General features: G+C 38.7%; 1 protein-coding gene and 1 long non-coding RNA gene across 3 annotated transcripts; both read right to left on the bottom strand.

Annotated features, from left to right (window-relative positions):
- Positions 1-2878: 2878 nt before the first annotated feature.
- Positions 2879-12486, bottom strand: LOC113119585 (uncharacterized). Of its 2 annotated transcripts, XR_003294475.1 has the most exons (5): positions 12247-12486; positions 11910-12060; positions 5846-5981; positions 5638-5740; positions 2879-2905 (listed from the first exon to the last, which is right to left on the bottom strand). It is a non-coding gene; the product is annotated as an uncharacterized LOC113119585 (long non-coding RNA). The 2 variants fall into 2 exon arrangements; XR_003294474.1 differs by lacking the exon at positions 2879-2905 and having other exon boundaries at positions 4779-5740.
- A 984-nt stretch (positions 12487-13470) lies between these two features.
- arl4ab (ADP-ribosylation factor-like 4ab) lies at positions 13471-16055 on the bottom strand. The gene is made up of 2 exons (XM_026289170.1): positions 15900-16055; positions 13471-15233 (listed from the first exon to the last, which is right to left on the bottom strand). The coding sequence occupies exon 2, from the start codon at positions 15093-15095 to the stop codon at positions 14490-14492; it is 606 nt and encodes a 201-aa protein (XP_026144955.1). The 5' UTR covers positions 15096-15233; positions 15900-16055; the 3' UTR covers positions 13471-14489.
- Positions 16056-18185: the final 2130 nt, after the last annotated feature.

Below are 18185 nucleotides of genomic sequence, written 5' to 3' on the forward strand. Positions count from 1 at the left end.
AACATCTTCTCCAGGTCAAAATGACCAGAACACAGCATGAGGGTTAATTTACAGCAGTAAGAATATAATGTGAACAACCAGTCATGACATTTTGCTTTTCATTTTAGGGTAAAATGTGAGTGAACATGATCTACCCCACTGGTCTCAGCTAACACAATATTTATTTTATTTACTTTCCTTTTTGCATCTGATTCTTAATAAAAAAAATGGCTGCATTGGCTCTTGAAAAATATTCAGCGTGTGGTGTTGCTGTTTAAATGGAGATTAGTCCATGTGGATAACAGATTTGTGATGCAGATTTCAGAAAAATCTCTTTTAATGAGATGCAGCTGATAACTGTGAATGGGGTGTGCTGGGAGCGTTCTTGGAAACACTGAGGGGTTTTGTGATTGCGTGGTTAAAGATAAACCCAAAAGTGCTCCATCTAAATTAAGACTATTCAGCAGGCTCTGTTTGTGGTACCATATCACTGCCAAAAATCATGTGAGAAATGTACAGAACCTGAAGAATCTGAGAAATGCATAAGCCTCAGGGATACTGTATGTAGACATTATGAACAAAACATCCATAGAAACACACAACTTGGATTCCCAGTGAATGCTAAATGCTAGTCTTTCAGAAACCATAAAACTGTTAATGGTTAAAGGAATGTTATGGGTTGCATACAAGTTAAGCTCTATTGACAGCATCTGTAACCAGAGAAAATTATTTAGATTCATGCCTCTGTTTTAAAATATGAACTTACTATGGAAGCCTATATGGGACAAGGCACTGTACCAAAAAAGAAGTGGAAAAGAAAGAAACTCATAAACATTCTACATGTTCACATGGGACTATAGTGAGGTAAAATTACCTTTAAAAAACCCATAAATAAGAAGAGAGCTAAATAAAACAAGACAGATATTTTAAGTATAAAGTTAATTAAAGACCAATTTTCATCAAGGTGGTGAAGGCAGGAACAGATGCAGGCCTAAAACACACAGCTGCTACCTTGTAGAAACTTAATCTAGTCTCTTTACTGGGTCACTCTCCAACCCCAGGCTTGAACGAAATCCTCGAATGCTATTTTTCACATCATGTATTAATTTGATAAAGTCTGATCTGAGTTAACACGCAAAATCACACACTAATAGACCATTGAAAAACACACAACATGCGAAGTATGAAGTGCTTACATAGAGTTTAAATATAGCTGTGTTTTTACATCTGTGGCTATGTCGAGGCGGTATTTTTACTGTGATTATTTTAGGTGTCTGCTTGCATTCTTGGGATGGCTTTAAAAGGATTCACCCTGATTGAGTTTTGGCTCATCAAGCAGAGGTGCCGGGTTCACGCGGTTGTGCCGGCTCCCTCTCTGGGTTTAAACAGGCCCACTTCTCCTTTAGGCAGCAGCTGCTAATCTGCACTCTGGAGCTGAAGAGCACATGTTTCTGAGAGGTGCTTTAGCATACAAAGCCAAAGATGACTCTGTTAGCTCGAGATAGGGAATGAAATGGGAAACTCCAAAATCAGCCTTGGGAAGGTTTAGATCCAGAATGGGTGATGCTGTAAATTGAGATGTAAGCCTTTCAGCCACAAAGGTCATAAAGCTTCATTACATCATGCATTTGGGTATATGCATTGTAGGTGTGTCAATGTCATTTGCTGACAATATCTAGTTATCAGCAGACCTTTGGTCAGGATGCGCCATTGCTTCAAAGTCATTATTGGTTACCACTGCACTGATATGTCTCTCCACCTGAACAAACACTGCAGCACTGGAGGGAAACCTAGCCAAGTGTTGCTTACAGCAAAGTTAACTTTCAATTTGTTCAGACTTTTAAATAGTTACTCATTTATTTAAGGTTTTTTTTTTTTTTTTTTTTTTTGTCTGTCACTGTGTTTTGGCCTCTCTTTGTGTTTTGTGTTTTCATGTGTCCCTGTTTTGCTTTTACATTTACATTTACATTTAATCATTTAGCAGACGCTTTTATCCAAAGCGACTTACAAATGAGAACAATAGAAGCAGTCAGGTCAACAAGAGAACAACAACAGAATACAAGTGCCATGACAAGTCTCAGTTAGTCTAGTATAGAACGCAAAGCCAGGTGTATATAATTTTTTTTTTTTTTTTATTAAATGAAATTAAATGTGTCTGTGTTTTTTTTTTTTTGTTTTTTTTTTGTCTGTCTATTTTTTTGGCTCTTTCTGTGTTTTGTTTTGTCTTCATGGTTTTTGTTTCAACCAGCCTATTATTTTGGATTTGGTCTGTCCCTGTGTTGTTTTGTTTTGTTTTGTTTTGTTTTGTAGTTTGTCTCTTTTCCGTGATTTGTTTTGTGCCTTTATTTTTTGTCTGTTTATATGCTCTGTTGAGTCTCTTTGTTTTGTCTTGTTTCAGCTGTCTCTGTGTTGTGTTGTGTGTCATATGTTTATGTGTTTTATTGATGTTTGTTGTTTTTGTCTTTGCTGCACAATTTTCAGTCGTATTGTGTGACTTTGTGGTTGTGGTCCTATCGTCTTCACAGCTTTGGGAATTGGGTGTGTGCCTCATACATATTGGTAGATTCAGAAATAAGACATAAAGAAACATGAAACATAAAGAGATTGTTCACAATATTAACTTATTATTACACAACAGTGAGGCGTTCCCAAACACACATTATCTGAACCTTTTCATGCTACTTGTGCATGTGCTTGCGCTGTCTGTCTACTTCACAATCAGAATCCTCTTCCTGCTCATTCAACACACTCGTAGACCTCCTCCAGTGTTCCCAGTTCACTTCGAGGAGGTTGTGCTACTCAGATGGGAATGACTGATGACAGATATGATCTAATAACCATGGGGAGATGAGGATGTCTGTGCTTTCATCTACATCTTTATTACCATGGCAATAAACCTCTTGAATTTTCCATCAGGCAGGCTCATCTGCTCTACAAAACACGAGAAATCAATGATTAGTGTAGCATTTGTCAAATGTGGTTGCATGCCATCTATTTTTGCGCAATAAAAACATTTTCTCATGTTTAGCATCAGGTTGTACTTTAGTGATGGGACTGGCATGCAGTGTAATTGTTAGGCCTCAGGCAGAGGAGACATCACATGTATGGCAGTATAACAAGGGATTAGGTCTGAATTTTTAGTAGGACTGGTTAAGATTCTCACGAATATTACTGTTGTGGCCTCTATATTCTTTATTGACATGCAGGAGAGCAGCTGATGTTCAAATCGAATACAGAGCTATTCTGGGGTTGTGGTAATAGTGCCACACTTAAATCTGGGTTAGCAAGCGTAACGGTCACACCACATACTCTAGCAAATTCCAGAAATCCCTGTTATTGTTTTCAAAACATTTACACATGCCTTTGCACAACTAGTAAAGTTGTAAACAATGTGCACATTAAGCACAATGAAGGCTTTGAGATTACAGGGTTCTTAAAGGGACAGCTGACCCAAAAATACAATTTACATTTTTTTTTTAGTAGGACTGGCTTCAAAAACCCTTTTTCTTTTCTGCAGAATACAAAAGAAGATATTCTGAAGAATTTGTTTTGAACGAAAACCCATTGCTCATTGACTTTCTCAGTACAAAGAAAACACAAAGTGATTTTTGGGTGAACTATCCCTTTCAAAGGGAAGAGATTATTTGACTGACTCACATGTAAAGTGAGCAGCTATGGTTTGTTTTGTTTTTATGTGATATGCAAGGCTGGATTTGTCTGAATTGGAGTACACCTCAATCACAGGCTGGTTAGAAAGAAAAAAATCATGCTGTGACAGTCTTTACCAGTGGATGCAATATGCATCAGACATCAGCAAACAGACTGTCTGCAGTCCATGGGTCCTGCCGTCTGGGGTTGAAACTACCTGTCACCTGTTTTTTTGGCACTGAGTTAGCACCTCAAAGACTGCTGGGTAAAAGCATAAAATTACAGCCCTTCTTCACCCTAAAAGGTGGAAAAAAAACCTGACAGATCTGAAGTTCCCTCCCTTATGCTTTTACTGGAACCGCAGATGTTTGGTTACACAACCACAAGTGTTTGTGGTGTAAGCCGAGTCCAGCGATCTCATCTGGTCCAAAAGAGACCGAAGAGCTTTAATAGTCCACTGATCACAGCCAGATGGAGAATCTCAGTTAGACAGGGAGCAGAGCTAAACAGTCTTTCAGAAGTTATAGTTAATGCTAAACAGATTTAGCTTAAGGTGTTTTTGTACGCATTACAAATTATTTGTTTCAAAGAAGCTCTGCTAATCAGTCATGCTCTTTCTGTTTTTCTTTTCACTGTACTTCGCCCTGAAGACTACAGCAGTAAAATCACTATTTAAAAAGGTTCCTAGCCTTTTGACTAATGCAAGAGCAACAGGCTCACACTGAGCAGCCACTTTGCTGGTCATCCGTCACAAATTAAACTATTGACCGTCAGCTTTGGCACCACACAAAGTCTCCCTGGTAATATCCTCCCCCTGTGGTGTGCTTTGAACAGAGGGAAGCAACCCTTTGTCCTGCCATTGTTCCCCCACCCTCGGGCTAATTAACTTCATATCAACAAGACCTTTAGAGGATGTAAAATGTTATAAGATGTTATTTACTTACCTTTATGTCATTCCACAACCATGTTGACTGCCATTTGAGTTTTTTTTTTCTTTATTCAGCAAGAATGCAATAAACTAACATTGGTGACAGTAAAGGTATCCAATGTAAGATATCCCTAATAAACATTAATAATAAAAAGAAATGTTTCTTGCAAATCAACATATTAGAATCGTTTCTTAAGAACATTGAAGTCTGTAGTAATGGCTGTTGAAAATTCAGCATTGCATCACAAAAATAGTAAATTATAAATTATAATAATAGTACACATTATTACTGCTATTACAGTATTTTAAATCAACTAAATGCAGCCTTGGTGAGCATAAGACATTTCTTTCAAAGCATTGAAAACATCACAGACTCCACATCTTTGAATTCTATGTTGTTATTTGTTCTGTGACATGCATCAGCTGTGATCAGATCGCACTAGATCGATTTTCATATTAGGTGTAAACAAGGAATAAGTGAGCATGGAAACGTAAGCACTGGAAATGAATTAGAAGATGGATGTGTGCAAATGACGGCAGCGGAAAAGGTATGAGGATGGAATATGAGTGAGCAGGAAAGGGCAGAGATAACAGTTAGCGCACAGGAAAAAGAGCAAAGGATGACGGGATGAACAGAGCTAATATGACATTAAAATCAGGGAAATTTTACTCTGGCTCTTTCCCATATGGTATAGTGACGTAGAGGCAGAACTTGCACATCTCAAAATAGCTCAGTTGTGAGCAGGCTTTTGTTAGCGTATGCCAAAATGTAACACACTTTGCATAAGCTATTAGCCATTCAACTCGTGGTTGCATGCACGCTATTTTTAGATTTCAAAGCTCTGTGAATATATTAATACATCGGATCTGTGAAAGAGAAACACATCTCTCATATATTATGTGTGATTGCATGAAAAGCAGAGATTCATTAATAGATACCCTAAGTATCATTATCCTAAGTGCACTAACTTAAAACAGCCCCTTACGTTTTTCTGTGTAGCTCCATCAATATTTTATCAACCTTCCCAGAGGACACATGGCTTATGTAATCAGGTTTATAATGTACTGTATGTAATGCTAACCATGGTCTTGTCACCATGCCCGAATCTTCACAGCCAGCTTCATCCCAAGCATTATCGTGGGCGATGATTGTCCCCTCGGGGCTTAAATGCTTTACTGGTGTATCTGTGCCAACAGATCAGGGACAACACAATCTTTGTGTCATATAACAGCACAGGTGGATCAAACTGGAGCAAGCTTTCATCTGCAATGGTGGAAGCTTTATGTAACCTGTGAGGAACTGCGGCCTTGACTGTGCTATTGTTTCTGCCGGTGTCAGAGCAGCTCTGCCAGAAGGTGGGAGTTTTCCAGAGCAGCTGTTTGGACTCATTTAAAAAGTTGTTGAGACACCTCCTAAATGCGTAATCTGCGGAAACAGTAGGATAACTTTGTTTAGTCTGAGGCTCTGTTTACACCTATGAAAATGCATCTATCTATCTAAATATATCATATAATGCATCTATTTTATCTACATATACTGTATCACTCACTGTGTGCTACTGCATGCTGATATATATTTTGTACAAATTATACTGTATATATTTTGGACACATATAATTATTTTTATTTATTATTTTATTAAATGTATATTATAAACCAGCCACTGTGTCACATGACTTGCCGTAAAGGCATTCTGCTGCTGTTTAAACTACTAATGCAGTTTGGACCCCATTTACAGGTCTATTTAATGCTGAAATCAGATCATGTAGAAGAGGTGCAAATGGAGTACAAAAGTATTTTGCTGTGTAAATGAACAAGGGTCTACAGTCTCACAACATCGCGTTTCCTCGTGGCATCAGCAGCGATGATGAGTGGGCACGCTGAGACTTTCACCTGCTGAGAGGATAATCTTGTTGGTTCCCTCAAGTAAACATCCGCCGTTCGCCACCGTTTCTCTCAGACACACCTCTCCGCACGTCTCTGTTCCTGACAGCTGTCATTCACTCAGCACTCAGTCTCCCTCAGATCCGAGCTGTCGGCTTTCAGAGGTTTGTTTACAGTGGCTCTACAGCTGCCTAAATCTCACAGGTTCCAGTGCTATCTCCACACTGTGTGTTTTCACAGAGGTCTGCCCAAGCACTGTGCCAACAGTTGCATAACCCCAAGGCATTTTCTGCGCAAATGCAGAAGCAAGGCCTGTGTTTCCTCTGGCTGTGTGAGCATAACTGATGTGCATGGGAACTGAAACGTTAGATAATTTCCAGACGTGATTGTTGTCAGGCAGATCAGAGGGATTGAGGTGTTCTGGAAAAGGTTTGGCATGCAAACGGGGAGCGTAGATGAGCAAAGAGGGCACTGACAGTAAAAGGCTCTTAAGCAGAGTGGCTTCATGGTGGAGGTGCTGAGGTGTTTATTTAAATGTCTGAATGTTTAATAAAGAGGATGACAGGGCACATGGCAGAGGCTCGCTGTACATGGTGAGATGAAAGGGCGTAAATAAAGGTTATGTAAGTTTTAAAAGGAAGTAAAGGTCAATTTAGATGAAAACTAAAATATTTTTTAATCATGCCATGTCAGGACTCAACCTTAAAGATCTCACAGGAAAATATAACTACTTTGTCATATGGCGATTATTTATAAATGCGCACACTGTGAAGTTTATGATAGCAGTTTTTTTAAGCAAGTCCACTGATTTACCTCAATTAAACATCAGTGCTTATGTACATGTAAGCAGATCGTACAAAAACATACAAGTGAGATTAAACAAACGCAGATTAGTTTGCTACAATAAAGATCTACAATAGTTACTAGTTGCGTTTCCATGAAAGATTTGCACAAAACTTTTCTGATATTTTATAAATGTCGATAAAAGACTATTGCAACCATTAACTGATGTTATGCTACTAAAACTTAATTTTTCCCCTCGTGATAAGTCATGCCGAAGGATGTTGGTAGGTTTTCGGTATAGCGCAGCCAACACACTAGCTATTGTTTTTAAATGAAGGAGACATAAGCGTGTATCTTTAGCGAAGCAGCACTGCAATGATTGTGGCCATGGCTGCGGCCGTGTTGGAGCTGTGATGTGCCTCTAATGTGTGCATTGTCAATAAGGGGTTATCTAAACATTAATGGCAAGGAAAGCCGCTTATACTATTAAAGAATCATCATGTGACTTTTATGTATACCAGGTGACCTGTAAATGAGTCCTTTATCGTAAACATTTTTTTGCAATATGTAGGAGTTTTTAATAAATTGACGTTTAAATGGTAATGGAAAATCTCAAAATCTCCATATATATGAAAATATATTATATTATGAATTTAATATTTTTTTTGATTCTTTACATTTGTATAATCATTTCATAACATGCTATTTTGCATTAGAAGAGTGTATAAAAAGTCACATTCGTGTGTGTGTGTGTGTGTGTGTGTGGTTGAGCCAGTGAAAAGAAAGCACTCTGTATGTATTCCATTGGTCTTTTATTGTTGTTAAAGTAATCAAATATATGATAAAATAACGGGAACTCCTATCTGAAATTCAACATTTTGACAGCTGAGTTCAAATATAAACTTATTTTTCAGCCAAATTGCATTTGCAGAGGATTGATTGATGAACTACTCTACACTAAGTTCTTCCACCCATTTTCTTCGCCTTTCTGTTTGACTTAGTCTTATCTGAACTGGCCCTGTACAGCCATCTCAAGACCATGACAGGAAGCTCTGGAGACCCACACCCTCTGTGTTAACAAAAGCTCTCTAGACAAAACACAACAGCTGAGTTCCTGTCCACTGCAACTGCCCTGTCATCCTCTCCCACCCAGCCCAGTGCCTCCAGCCAGACAGACACCATCCAAAGACCACAATTATACTTTACGCAAACACTTTTTACTATTTATGTTCAATGTTTTAAACTAGATGATGCAGCCTGGAGACACACAGTATCTGACTTCTGAAATGTATACAGTGTGCACTGATTTAGGATACAACATGAGGATATGAAAAGACTTAACAATGTTGCTCTAATATTAGGGTTTATTGTTCGTTTTATTTGCATTCCACTGATGATGTTTCATTTTGTATCAGTTACACAAGATACGAAGTACACACATGCAAGCTCATGTCTGTAAAAAATCATGAGACTAAATTGCACTAAATGGGGTTTTTCATATTCATTAATATGTGGTTGAGATAACAGGACTTTACTAAAAACACTTCATAGATCAGGCTAGGCCTATAATCATCAGACTCTGGATGAATTAATGATGGCATTTGTCAAGAATCACAGTTGAGGAGAGCTCATTTGGAGGACAGTAAAAGAGCACCTTCAAACTGAATACTTACACAACTCTACTGAGGTTTTGTTTTAAGTGCAGCCCGGCTTTGAACTGTCAGGCATACTGAGGGATACTCGCTTACACACGTATTCTTCACTTCTTTCCTTCTCTGCTCGTTCTCTCTCTGTCTTTCTCTCCCTTGCCTCCTCTGGTATGCTCACAGATATGAATGCTGAATTTTAAATTATGTTGCTATTACTCCCGACCTATGGTTTTCAGTCATTTTCATTCTATTTGTATATTTTATGTCATTTTATATTTTAATTGAATGTAATTTTTACTATTTATATATATATATATATATATATATATATATATATATATATATATATATATATATATATATATATATATATATATATATATATATATATATATATTAAATAAGTATATGTATATAAGTACATAATGTTACCAGTACTCTGGTAATGTAAAGTTTTTTTGCTTAACATTACCAAAGCGTAATTCTGCGTAATCTGTGAGGGAGGGTTTAGGGGCCAAAATAAAGGGAGTATAAGAAACATGATGCAACTCCTGACCTCTTCTTTAAGAATCAGTTAAATCACCATAAGTGTAAACAGTTGTTTGACATGAGTTCAAAAGTTAGCTTAGACTTTTGAAATCATAAAAAAGTATTTTACGAAAAATACCAATCATGAAAACCTCTTTTAAACAACCTCACCAGAAGGTGCCCTCTTGATCACCAAGCCATGAAATTTGCCACCAGTTGCATAAGACACACTGAGCTTCATTCAAAACCATACGAATCCTAAAACACAGAATATAAAGAGAAATGTTCCTACAAAATGTTTGATACTAAAAGAATAATTAGTATATTTTATCTTTATCCTTCGTATTTTGCAATGTAACCACACATTGCTCAGTATAATTAAACCCAGAATATTACTTCTGAAATTGCTATCAAAGTAAATTATCCAAAAGGACTGCATTTAAAAGAAGAGAAAGACTTCCTTTGCAACAGGGATGCATAAATTCGCAAGTATGATTGTGTTGTCATATCTTGGCATGTGTGTGTTAAGAAGGGCGGGAGCCACTGTGCTTCTCAGGAAGGGCAGGGAGTGGTGGAGCACTTATCTCGCTCTGCTTCCCTCTCTCACCCAGGCCTATCATCCTCCACCCGCCCGTTCACACCACACGCAACCCTGCGCTCAAACGTTCACACCTCACCACTGCTGCAAGACAACATAGATAAATGCACTGACTTCAAACACATGTTAATCACAATTCGGGCTCTGAGACAGACACTTTTATGGCCGACCATTAAAGGCCTAAACATGAACTCTATGTCATCTAAGAACAGGAGCACAATTGAAAGTGATGATTATAGTGTTGTTTGAAGGACCTCTTTGATTCCGGTGCTACTGCCCATTTCAGGTGATATCCCAGGCATTTTGTGATCTAATCACTCAAAACACATTAGAAGGAAGCCGGAAACACTTGTGGACTTCATTGCGTTAGTAGTGTAAATGACTCTCTATTCATCTGTCAATCAGCCACTTCTTAAAAAACTTGGGTGTTAACCTTTGCCAGCTAGTTATGTTTACACAGAAAAACAATCAGCTGATCAAAAGACTTGTCATGAAACATCTCAGATATCTATCTACACGCATGTGACACATAATTCGGATTTAGATAAAATGCATAAATGTGGAAGCATTTTCAAGGTTTAGTCATAGTTGCTGAAAATGTCATGTTTGGTTGGTGCTGATAGCATAGTGGGCAGTGAGCCGACACCATTGCCTTATGGGCGTTGTGCGATAGGTTGCGATACACTGATCAAATTGATTCTTTTCCTTTCAAAAATTTGAGACTGGTATGAATTTTAAATGTTTAAATGTTCAAGGCTGCATTCATTTGATCAAAAATACAGTAAAACTGTTATTTTGTGAAATAGTATTACCATTTTTTTAAATAATTGATTTCTTTTAAATATATTTTTAAGTTCAAAAGCCTATTTATTTGAAAAATAAATAATTTGTGACATTCTGTCTTTTCTGTCAATTTTGATCACTGTAATGCTGAATAAATGTACTAATTTATTTTAAAAACAATGTTACTAGCCCCCAAATTTTGAATGCTAGTGTACATATATAGTCATAAAATGAGAAAATTTGCCCTTGTTGAAATCATTTCATAGCTTTGCATTTAAAATATATGTAAACACCAAGTTTAAACGGCATTAAATCTTGGTAAACCAATAGTGACTTCTACTTTAAAACTTGTAACATTTAAATTGACTGCTTTCAGTTATACACAATTATTTGAAATACATATTTGCCTCATTATTCAGAATCATTCATGATCTATTCTGTCATATCTTCTCATGTATCACCATATTGTGTCAACACAACATGTAGCCAATAGAATGAGAAAATATATAAACTTGGTCATTAGAAACATTTATCTCCAAGTCACGGGAACTTTAATTACAGTAAACATCTGCTGTGCATAAACATTTAGTGTTCCAGATTGGTTCTACATTCCCAAATGGCCTTAATGATGGCCTGGAGCAACTTTTATGACTGTAAGCTAGAGTTTTACAAGCATAAGTGGCTCTTTTATGACCCAGTGCAGAGACAAGCAGGACGCCCGGTGAAGGGAGTGTTCAGTGCCATGTCCTGACTCAGCGTGTTCTAGGGTGGAGCGAACAGGAAGCCTGCTCTGATTTCTGATCTCCTCCACCAACACTGGCCCTTCAGTCCCACATCACTTACATCACTGGATCAGAAGGAAAGAGGCCCGAACTGGGTCACAGCAGTGTACAGGAAGGGTCAGGAGCGATAGGGGAGTATGGGAACTGCTAACCTCAGTTTGATTCTGATAAACCAGGCACACAAGCTTAACCTCTGCCCTGCTTAAATGAAGTGGAACAGACCATGGGGCACTGGGCATAACGCCAGCCTCCCTCAAAGTAACAGCATCACTAATGCAAAGTGAGCTGTACTTTTATGCAAAGACAAAAAGCACAGCACACCGGTTCATTAAAATTCCCCAGCTCACCTACATGGCTTGTGAAGCAGAGGTTGTCAGGTATAATTCTCAAGTGCTGTTCTCAAACAAATCAAAGCAGACAGTCAGACAGCCAGATCACACCTCTCTCCAAAGCCTCGTGCCCAGCCAAGTTGGATTACTGAGTCTTGATGTTGTTGCCCTGCAAAACACAATATATGAAAGCCTGCAACTGTGTTTTAGATGCTAAATTGTGAATTCTCTTTGTACCGTCTCCTTGTATGAGAACCAAAACAGCAGGTTTTTCCCTGAGCATGGTGCTCAGGCTTTTGTGGAGGTTGTGTTTGCATTTTTCATGATTTGAGACCCAGTTAGAAGCCAATCCCACCTCTGTTATCTCTGAAGCTGGTCTCGTGTGATCTACGTCTGTCGTCCAGAATGCCGAACCAACTAACGTCCAGTGAAGGATTCCTGTTTGAACTGGTCAGCTGGTGTACAGACCCCTCTCTCCCTGTGTTAAAGCTTCATTGTTCCCAGGGAAAACGCTCTTGTGTTAGAACTGGCTGTGCCAGATCCTCTCCAAACACAACAAGCAACTCTGTGGGGCTTCGGGCAAGCCAGCTGTGTTTAAAACTCTGAGCAGTTATGTATCGTGGTGTGTAAAAGAGCAAATTCTGTTTGTGCAGTCTTATTTGATTAATGTTTAATTAAGCGTGAACTTTCAGTCGGTTTGGCTTGTTATGCAAGAACATTTTGTTATTTTTGGTTTTTAGGGGTCAATGACAAGTAAGAACGTCCATGATGAAGAAAAATGTTAGGAAAAAAAATAATACACTAGATATATTATTTATTTTTATTAGATATCTAATAATATACCAGAACTATATTAAAACATGTGCCAAGTTAGTTGTTCTTAGAAATGTCTGTTTTCAAGTTGGTTTCATGAAAAAACTTTTTTTCAAGTTAGTTTAACCGGGTTTTCCTTACAACTTGAATACATCTTAATATTTTTTACTTCAAAAACGATATGTTTTAAAATATATTAAAATATATATTTTTAGTTTTTTTATTAAGAATTGTCTGTTGAACTTCATTCTTTTAATTACCTTTCCTTCATTATGGTATCGTCCTGACATTTTTAACTTTATGACAAAACTCTAAAGTCTGAATTATATTCATTGTAAATTCATTGCAATGTAACATTTTTAAATAAGTGCATATAATCATTTTTTGCATTTTTGTAGCAGATGACTCTGAAATGCATAAATAGAAGAAAACACCACAACGTACAAATTAAATATGCACTTTTATATTCAATATGGAGATGCAATAATTGCACTCTTGCAGCACCTTTATCATTTATATAGGTGTTCAGTGACAGTACATAGTACATTCTGTTTGGACGCATGCCTAGAATGCAGCGAATAAAGTTCACGTCATGTTACCTATTTTGCATGTCCTAATGACTCTATAAAGGAGCGACCTTCTATGACTCAACTGTGACGTGCGTCAAATGATTATCAGATTAAAAATGCAACTAGAGACGTTGTCAGGTCATAAACTTTGATAATTAGTCATACAGCAGGTAGTAATGAGGACTCAAAACATGATATTTAGTGTAGTTGTTGATTTATTCAAAATGTACAAATTCTGACACATAAATATGAACATCCCCCAACAAACAAGTACTGAGTGACAAACTGGCACATTTGAATGTGGAACAGTGGATATAAAAAAAATGCTTCACTCGAAGCAATACATTGATTCTTTTTGTAGCATGATAAACTTAACAAAAAAAAAAATCAGATGCTGCAAGTTCATAGTTTAGAAAAGGGAATTGCTAAAGTGCATTTAAACATCTCTTGTCGTTCAGGGAAGCACACAATGTAGGTTCAGCTAGAAATGACACCAGTAGCCCTCAAACTTGGGAGAACCTACTGCATTGAGATGTTGAGTAAACCTCTTGACAGTTAACACATACACTTGTTGAACTACTTTAGTGGTCGACCCTTCTCCAATCTGATTTCAACATTTGTGCATTCCCAAACAAGTGATCCATAAAGCTTATTCTGGTTCCCCTGTCCACCGGGACAACAAACCCCTGGGAACATGATGGTTGGACATTCTGGATAAAACCAATGGAGGACAACACATCACCTGATGTATACATTGGATTTTTTATGATGACTATGGCAGCTTTGGTACTCAATCCTTCCTTTTCAAGACTTTACATGAACGCTAGGGTGCTAGGACACGTGTAACACTTCAGACACAAGGACAAAGACTTTAGGGATAGGTCTTCATCATTTACAAGTTCATGTCCAGTGTTGTCCTTCATGAGAACTCAGTGTACCACAAGACCTGTTGACATTTTGTAACACTTGTACTGTTGTAAAAGTTCCATGTGATCGTCCCACTGCTGCTACAATCCAACAACTAAAGTGGTAAATCAATAAAGTTCTATTGCGGTCTCTGAACTGTATTTATCCAGAACCATTTGACTGATAAAACTCAGCCCGCCGAAACAATAATTCCAGGAGCGCAGGGACACAAACGGCCCATGGCACGTCACCAGCAGAGCCACCATAGAGGCCTACAACCACATCCAGCTCACGTCCCATTACCAAACAGTCATCTTTTTCTCTTCTGCTGCCTCATCATCTTTCTCCGCTTGATGATCATGGAGTGGAGACGTTCCAGGCCTTCTTGTAGACCTTCTCCGATGATGGCACAGGCCGGTTGGAGGTGCCAAGGAGTATGGGAGCCGAGTTCGTTAAGTGCCAACATCTGTTCGACTTCACCTAGTGGCAACGCGCTGCGCAGGTCCTGCTTGTTAGCCACCACCAACACGGGCACCCCCTGGTTCTCCTGTAGCCGTGTGATCTTATGCAACTCCGTCTTGGCCTCCTCCATGCGTTCTGCATCTACAGAGTCCACTACAAACACGAGGCCGTCGGCACACCGCGTATAGGAGCGCCACAGAGGCCGGAGCTTTTCCTGACCTCCTACATCCCAGAAATGAAAGGTTGCAGTCCGGCTTTTCCCACCAAGAGTCACCTTGATCTTCTCTGTGTTGAAGCCTTTGGTGGGAACCGTGTTCACAAACTCATTAAAGCGTAGCCGGTACAATACGGTAGTCTTACCGGCACAGTCCAAGCCGAGAATAACAATGTGCAGGGCCTGAAAGGACGGCAGGCATGGAAAGAGGGCATGGGGCTCTGATAATCCATTCCCCATCTTGTTCCGCCACTGTGATGAGGATGAAAGTGAACGCGGAGACTCAGGAGACCAGGTGTCGCCGCTGCTACTGCTGATGCTTCACCAAATATTCACAAGGCTTCTCTCGTTCCCCTGAGAAGCTGCTGCTGCTATAACCTGAAACCAAATGAAAAAGAAGATGATGCAATGAGCCCAGCAGTGAAGCACCATGACACACACACTTTTACAGCTCTCTGTTACTTGGCTGTTCATTCTAAGTAAGCATGCTTCTCTCTTTGTCATTCTAAAAGGCACACACATTCAGCCTAGCTGGGTGTCATTCAGTTCCACTGATGGGGAATGAAGGATGAAACAGCAGGAAGCCCATTTGCACATGTAGCGCCACAGGGGCACCAGAATTACGCATCGGTAAAAATCCTAGCGCGCAAAGGCTCCTGTTCATCTATTCTTGCCATTTTATTGTTCAACAGTAGTTGCCAGTTGCAAATAGAGGAAAAACGCACAAGCTGGCCAGCGTAAACGGGGAAAACACGAGTCTGTCGCAGATCTCTATGGCCATCTGTAAAAGCGCTTTAGGAGGGGCTCATCTCCATACATAAAGACATGAATTTTGTCATCATTTTCTCCCAACAAGTGATTCAACATGAGATTCATTATTATTTTGTGCGCTAAAATGCTTAACGGGCACCAGAACGCTAAAAATGTATTACCAAAATAATAAGTTGCTCTAAACTAAATTATTACATAGACGAATGCTATTTTTCTACAATTTAAGCGTTGTATGCACCCACGTATGGAAATACAATCTCATTCGGCACCCACCTTATTTAGTGCGATCCCTGCGTTACTCGTTAGATGAAAATGTGTACGACTATTTCCAAAATATTGTTGCCATTCAGATCAGCTGAGCCGACAAGTGTATCCACTCCCTGTAACAGCGCCTGTTTCACTGACTCTACAGCGCGCTGCCGTCCACTTCATTCCAGCAGGGTTGGCCCCGCCCACTGTGTAGAACTAAGCGCTGATTGGTTGAGTTCAGTGAGCGCGTGTTATTTTCCTTGGAGTTTGATTAGTGAAAAGTCAAGCCCGTTGTCGTTTTGGACACACCTTTTCACCACCTGTTCGTGTCGCTCGAGGCGTTTACAGTTTAAGAGACGCGCTTACAGGTGAGCGTCACTAGGTTATCAGTAGCCTAATTCAGTTCTTTAACTAGTATCCAAAAAGATGGGTGTGCAGGTTTTGTTTATGTTTTGTTAATGTTTAGTTGGAAACCGATTAAAGGTTCAGTGAATCATTTTAGAGTAAATAACAAACTGATTCAGCCCGTTTTGTTAACGTGTCTGAGCAATTAATTCAAAAGAACCGATTCAAAAGAGTTAATCATTCACGAAACGAATCTCACTGGTTCTGATTCTAACAAATGACTAAAGCAAAGGACCCCAGTAAAAGAGTCTTTAACTTTAAACGAAGTAAAGAAAAGCCAGGTCAAAGTGTGAAAACTAACTGAACTGTTGTGTATTGGAAAGCAAAATGCAATACACATTAGTGAGCCAACGCTGTCAAAGAAAGGGGTTTTAAAGTGTCAGAAGAATTAGCGGCGCTATCAGTACACCATTAGCCCGTGATGGACGTGCTGTCACGCACACCACACATCCATTCACACACTGAACAGCCGTAGACTCCCGTGAACATTCGTCTTGCGTATTCAAACAATCGTTCGTCTGACTCTGAGCTACTTTATAAACTTGTCAATTCAGTATAAATTAGTCTATCATTTAAAAAGATGACACTAGAACCCCATTTTTATGTCTTATGTTATGTGCATATTCAACAAAGTTTAACACAATACTAAACAAGACTACGTTTAAGAAATGCAAACAGGTTTTAATGTTGTATTTCTTTCAATCAAGCCTTTTTGGTAACAGCTTTGCGGTTTTGAAAATCTAAACTTATTTTAAGTAACACATGGTATTTCCATTAGATTAAATCAACCTATAATTTGGATGAGGGATTTCGTACGTAAAACGTTTTGTTTCACTTGTGCGCCATCTCGTGGTATTTGGAAGAATGGGCTCTGATTATTCACCCTTTACTTAACTCAATTAAGCCCATATTATGCCTGAAACCTTATAAACAGTAACTTAAATAACACACGTACTCTTTTTGCCACTGTTAAGAGACTGACAAACCCCCAAGTCAGATTCCCAGTGAAATGCTCTCAAATAGCAAATGCAATGAGTTTGCATCCTTCTTTTCTGAGAAGATCATCAATATCAGGAAGGCGATTAGCACATCCTTAAGTAATGCAGAAGTCAGACAGAATCGGCCACAATATCAAAAAGATACTATGTCTATTTTTGAAGCAACTGATTGCAAAATTCTGGAAGACATAAAATCGTCAACCTGCTATCTTGACACACTTCCCACATATTTATTTTTTCAAAAGTGTGCTTAACTGCTTAGAAGCAGATCTTTTAGAAGTGGTGAACGCCTCACTTCTTTCTGGGACATTTCCAAACTCCTTAAAAACTGCAGTTGTTAAGCCCCTCCTGAAAAAGAGCAATCTTGATAACACCATTTTGAGCAATTTTAGACCAATATCTAATCTTCCTTTTATAGGCAAAATTATAGAAAAGGTCGTTTTTAATCAGATGAACAAATACTTAAACTCAAATGGATACCTGGACAATTTTCAATCTGGTTTTCAACCACATCACAGCACAGAGACAGCACTCATTAAGATAATAAATGATGAAAATAATGAAAATATTGGTGCTGGTATTGCTAGATCTCAGTGCTGCGTTTGACACTGTCGATCATAACATACTCCTACAGAGACTGGAAAACTGAGTCGGGCTTTCTGGGATGGTACTCAAATGGTTCAGATCATACTTAGAAGGGAGAGGCTATTATGTGAGTCTATGAGAGCATAAGTCTAAGTGGACGTCCATGACATGCGGAGTCCCACAAGGGTCAATTCTTGCACCGCTCTTGTTTAGCCTGTACATGCTCCCACTAAGTCAAATAATGAGAAAGAACCAAATTGCATATCACAGCTATGCTGTTGATACCAGATTTACCTAGCCTTATCTCCAAATGACTACAGCC

The sequence above is a fragment of the Carassius auratus genome, chromosome 19 (assembly GCF_003368295.1).
Source record: "Carassius auratus strain Wakin chromosome 19, ASM336829v1, whole genome shotgun sequence".
Lineage (NCBI taxonomy): Eukaryota > Metazoa > Chordata > Actinopteri > Cypriniformes > Cyprinidae > Carassius > Carassius auratus.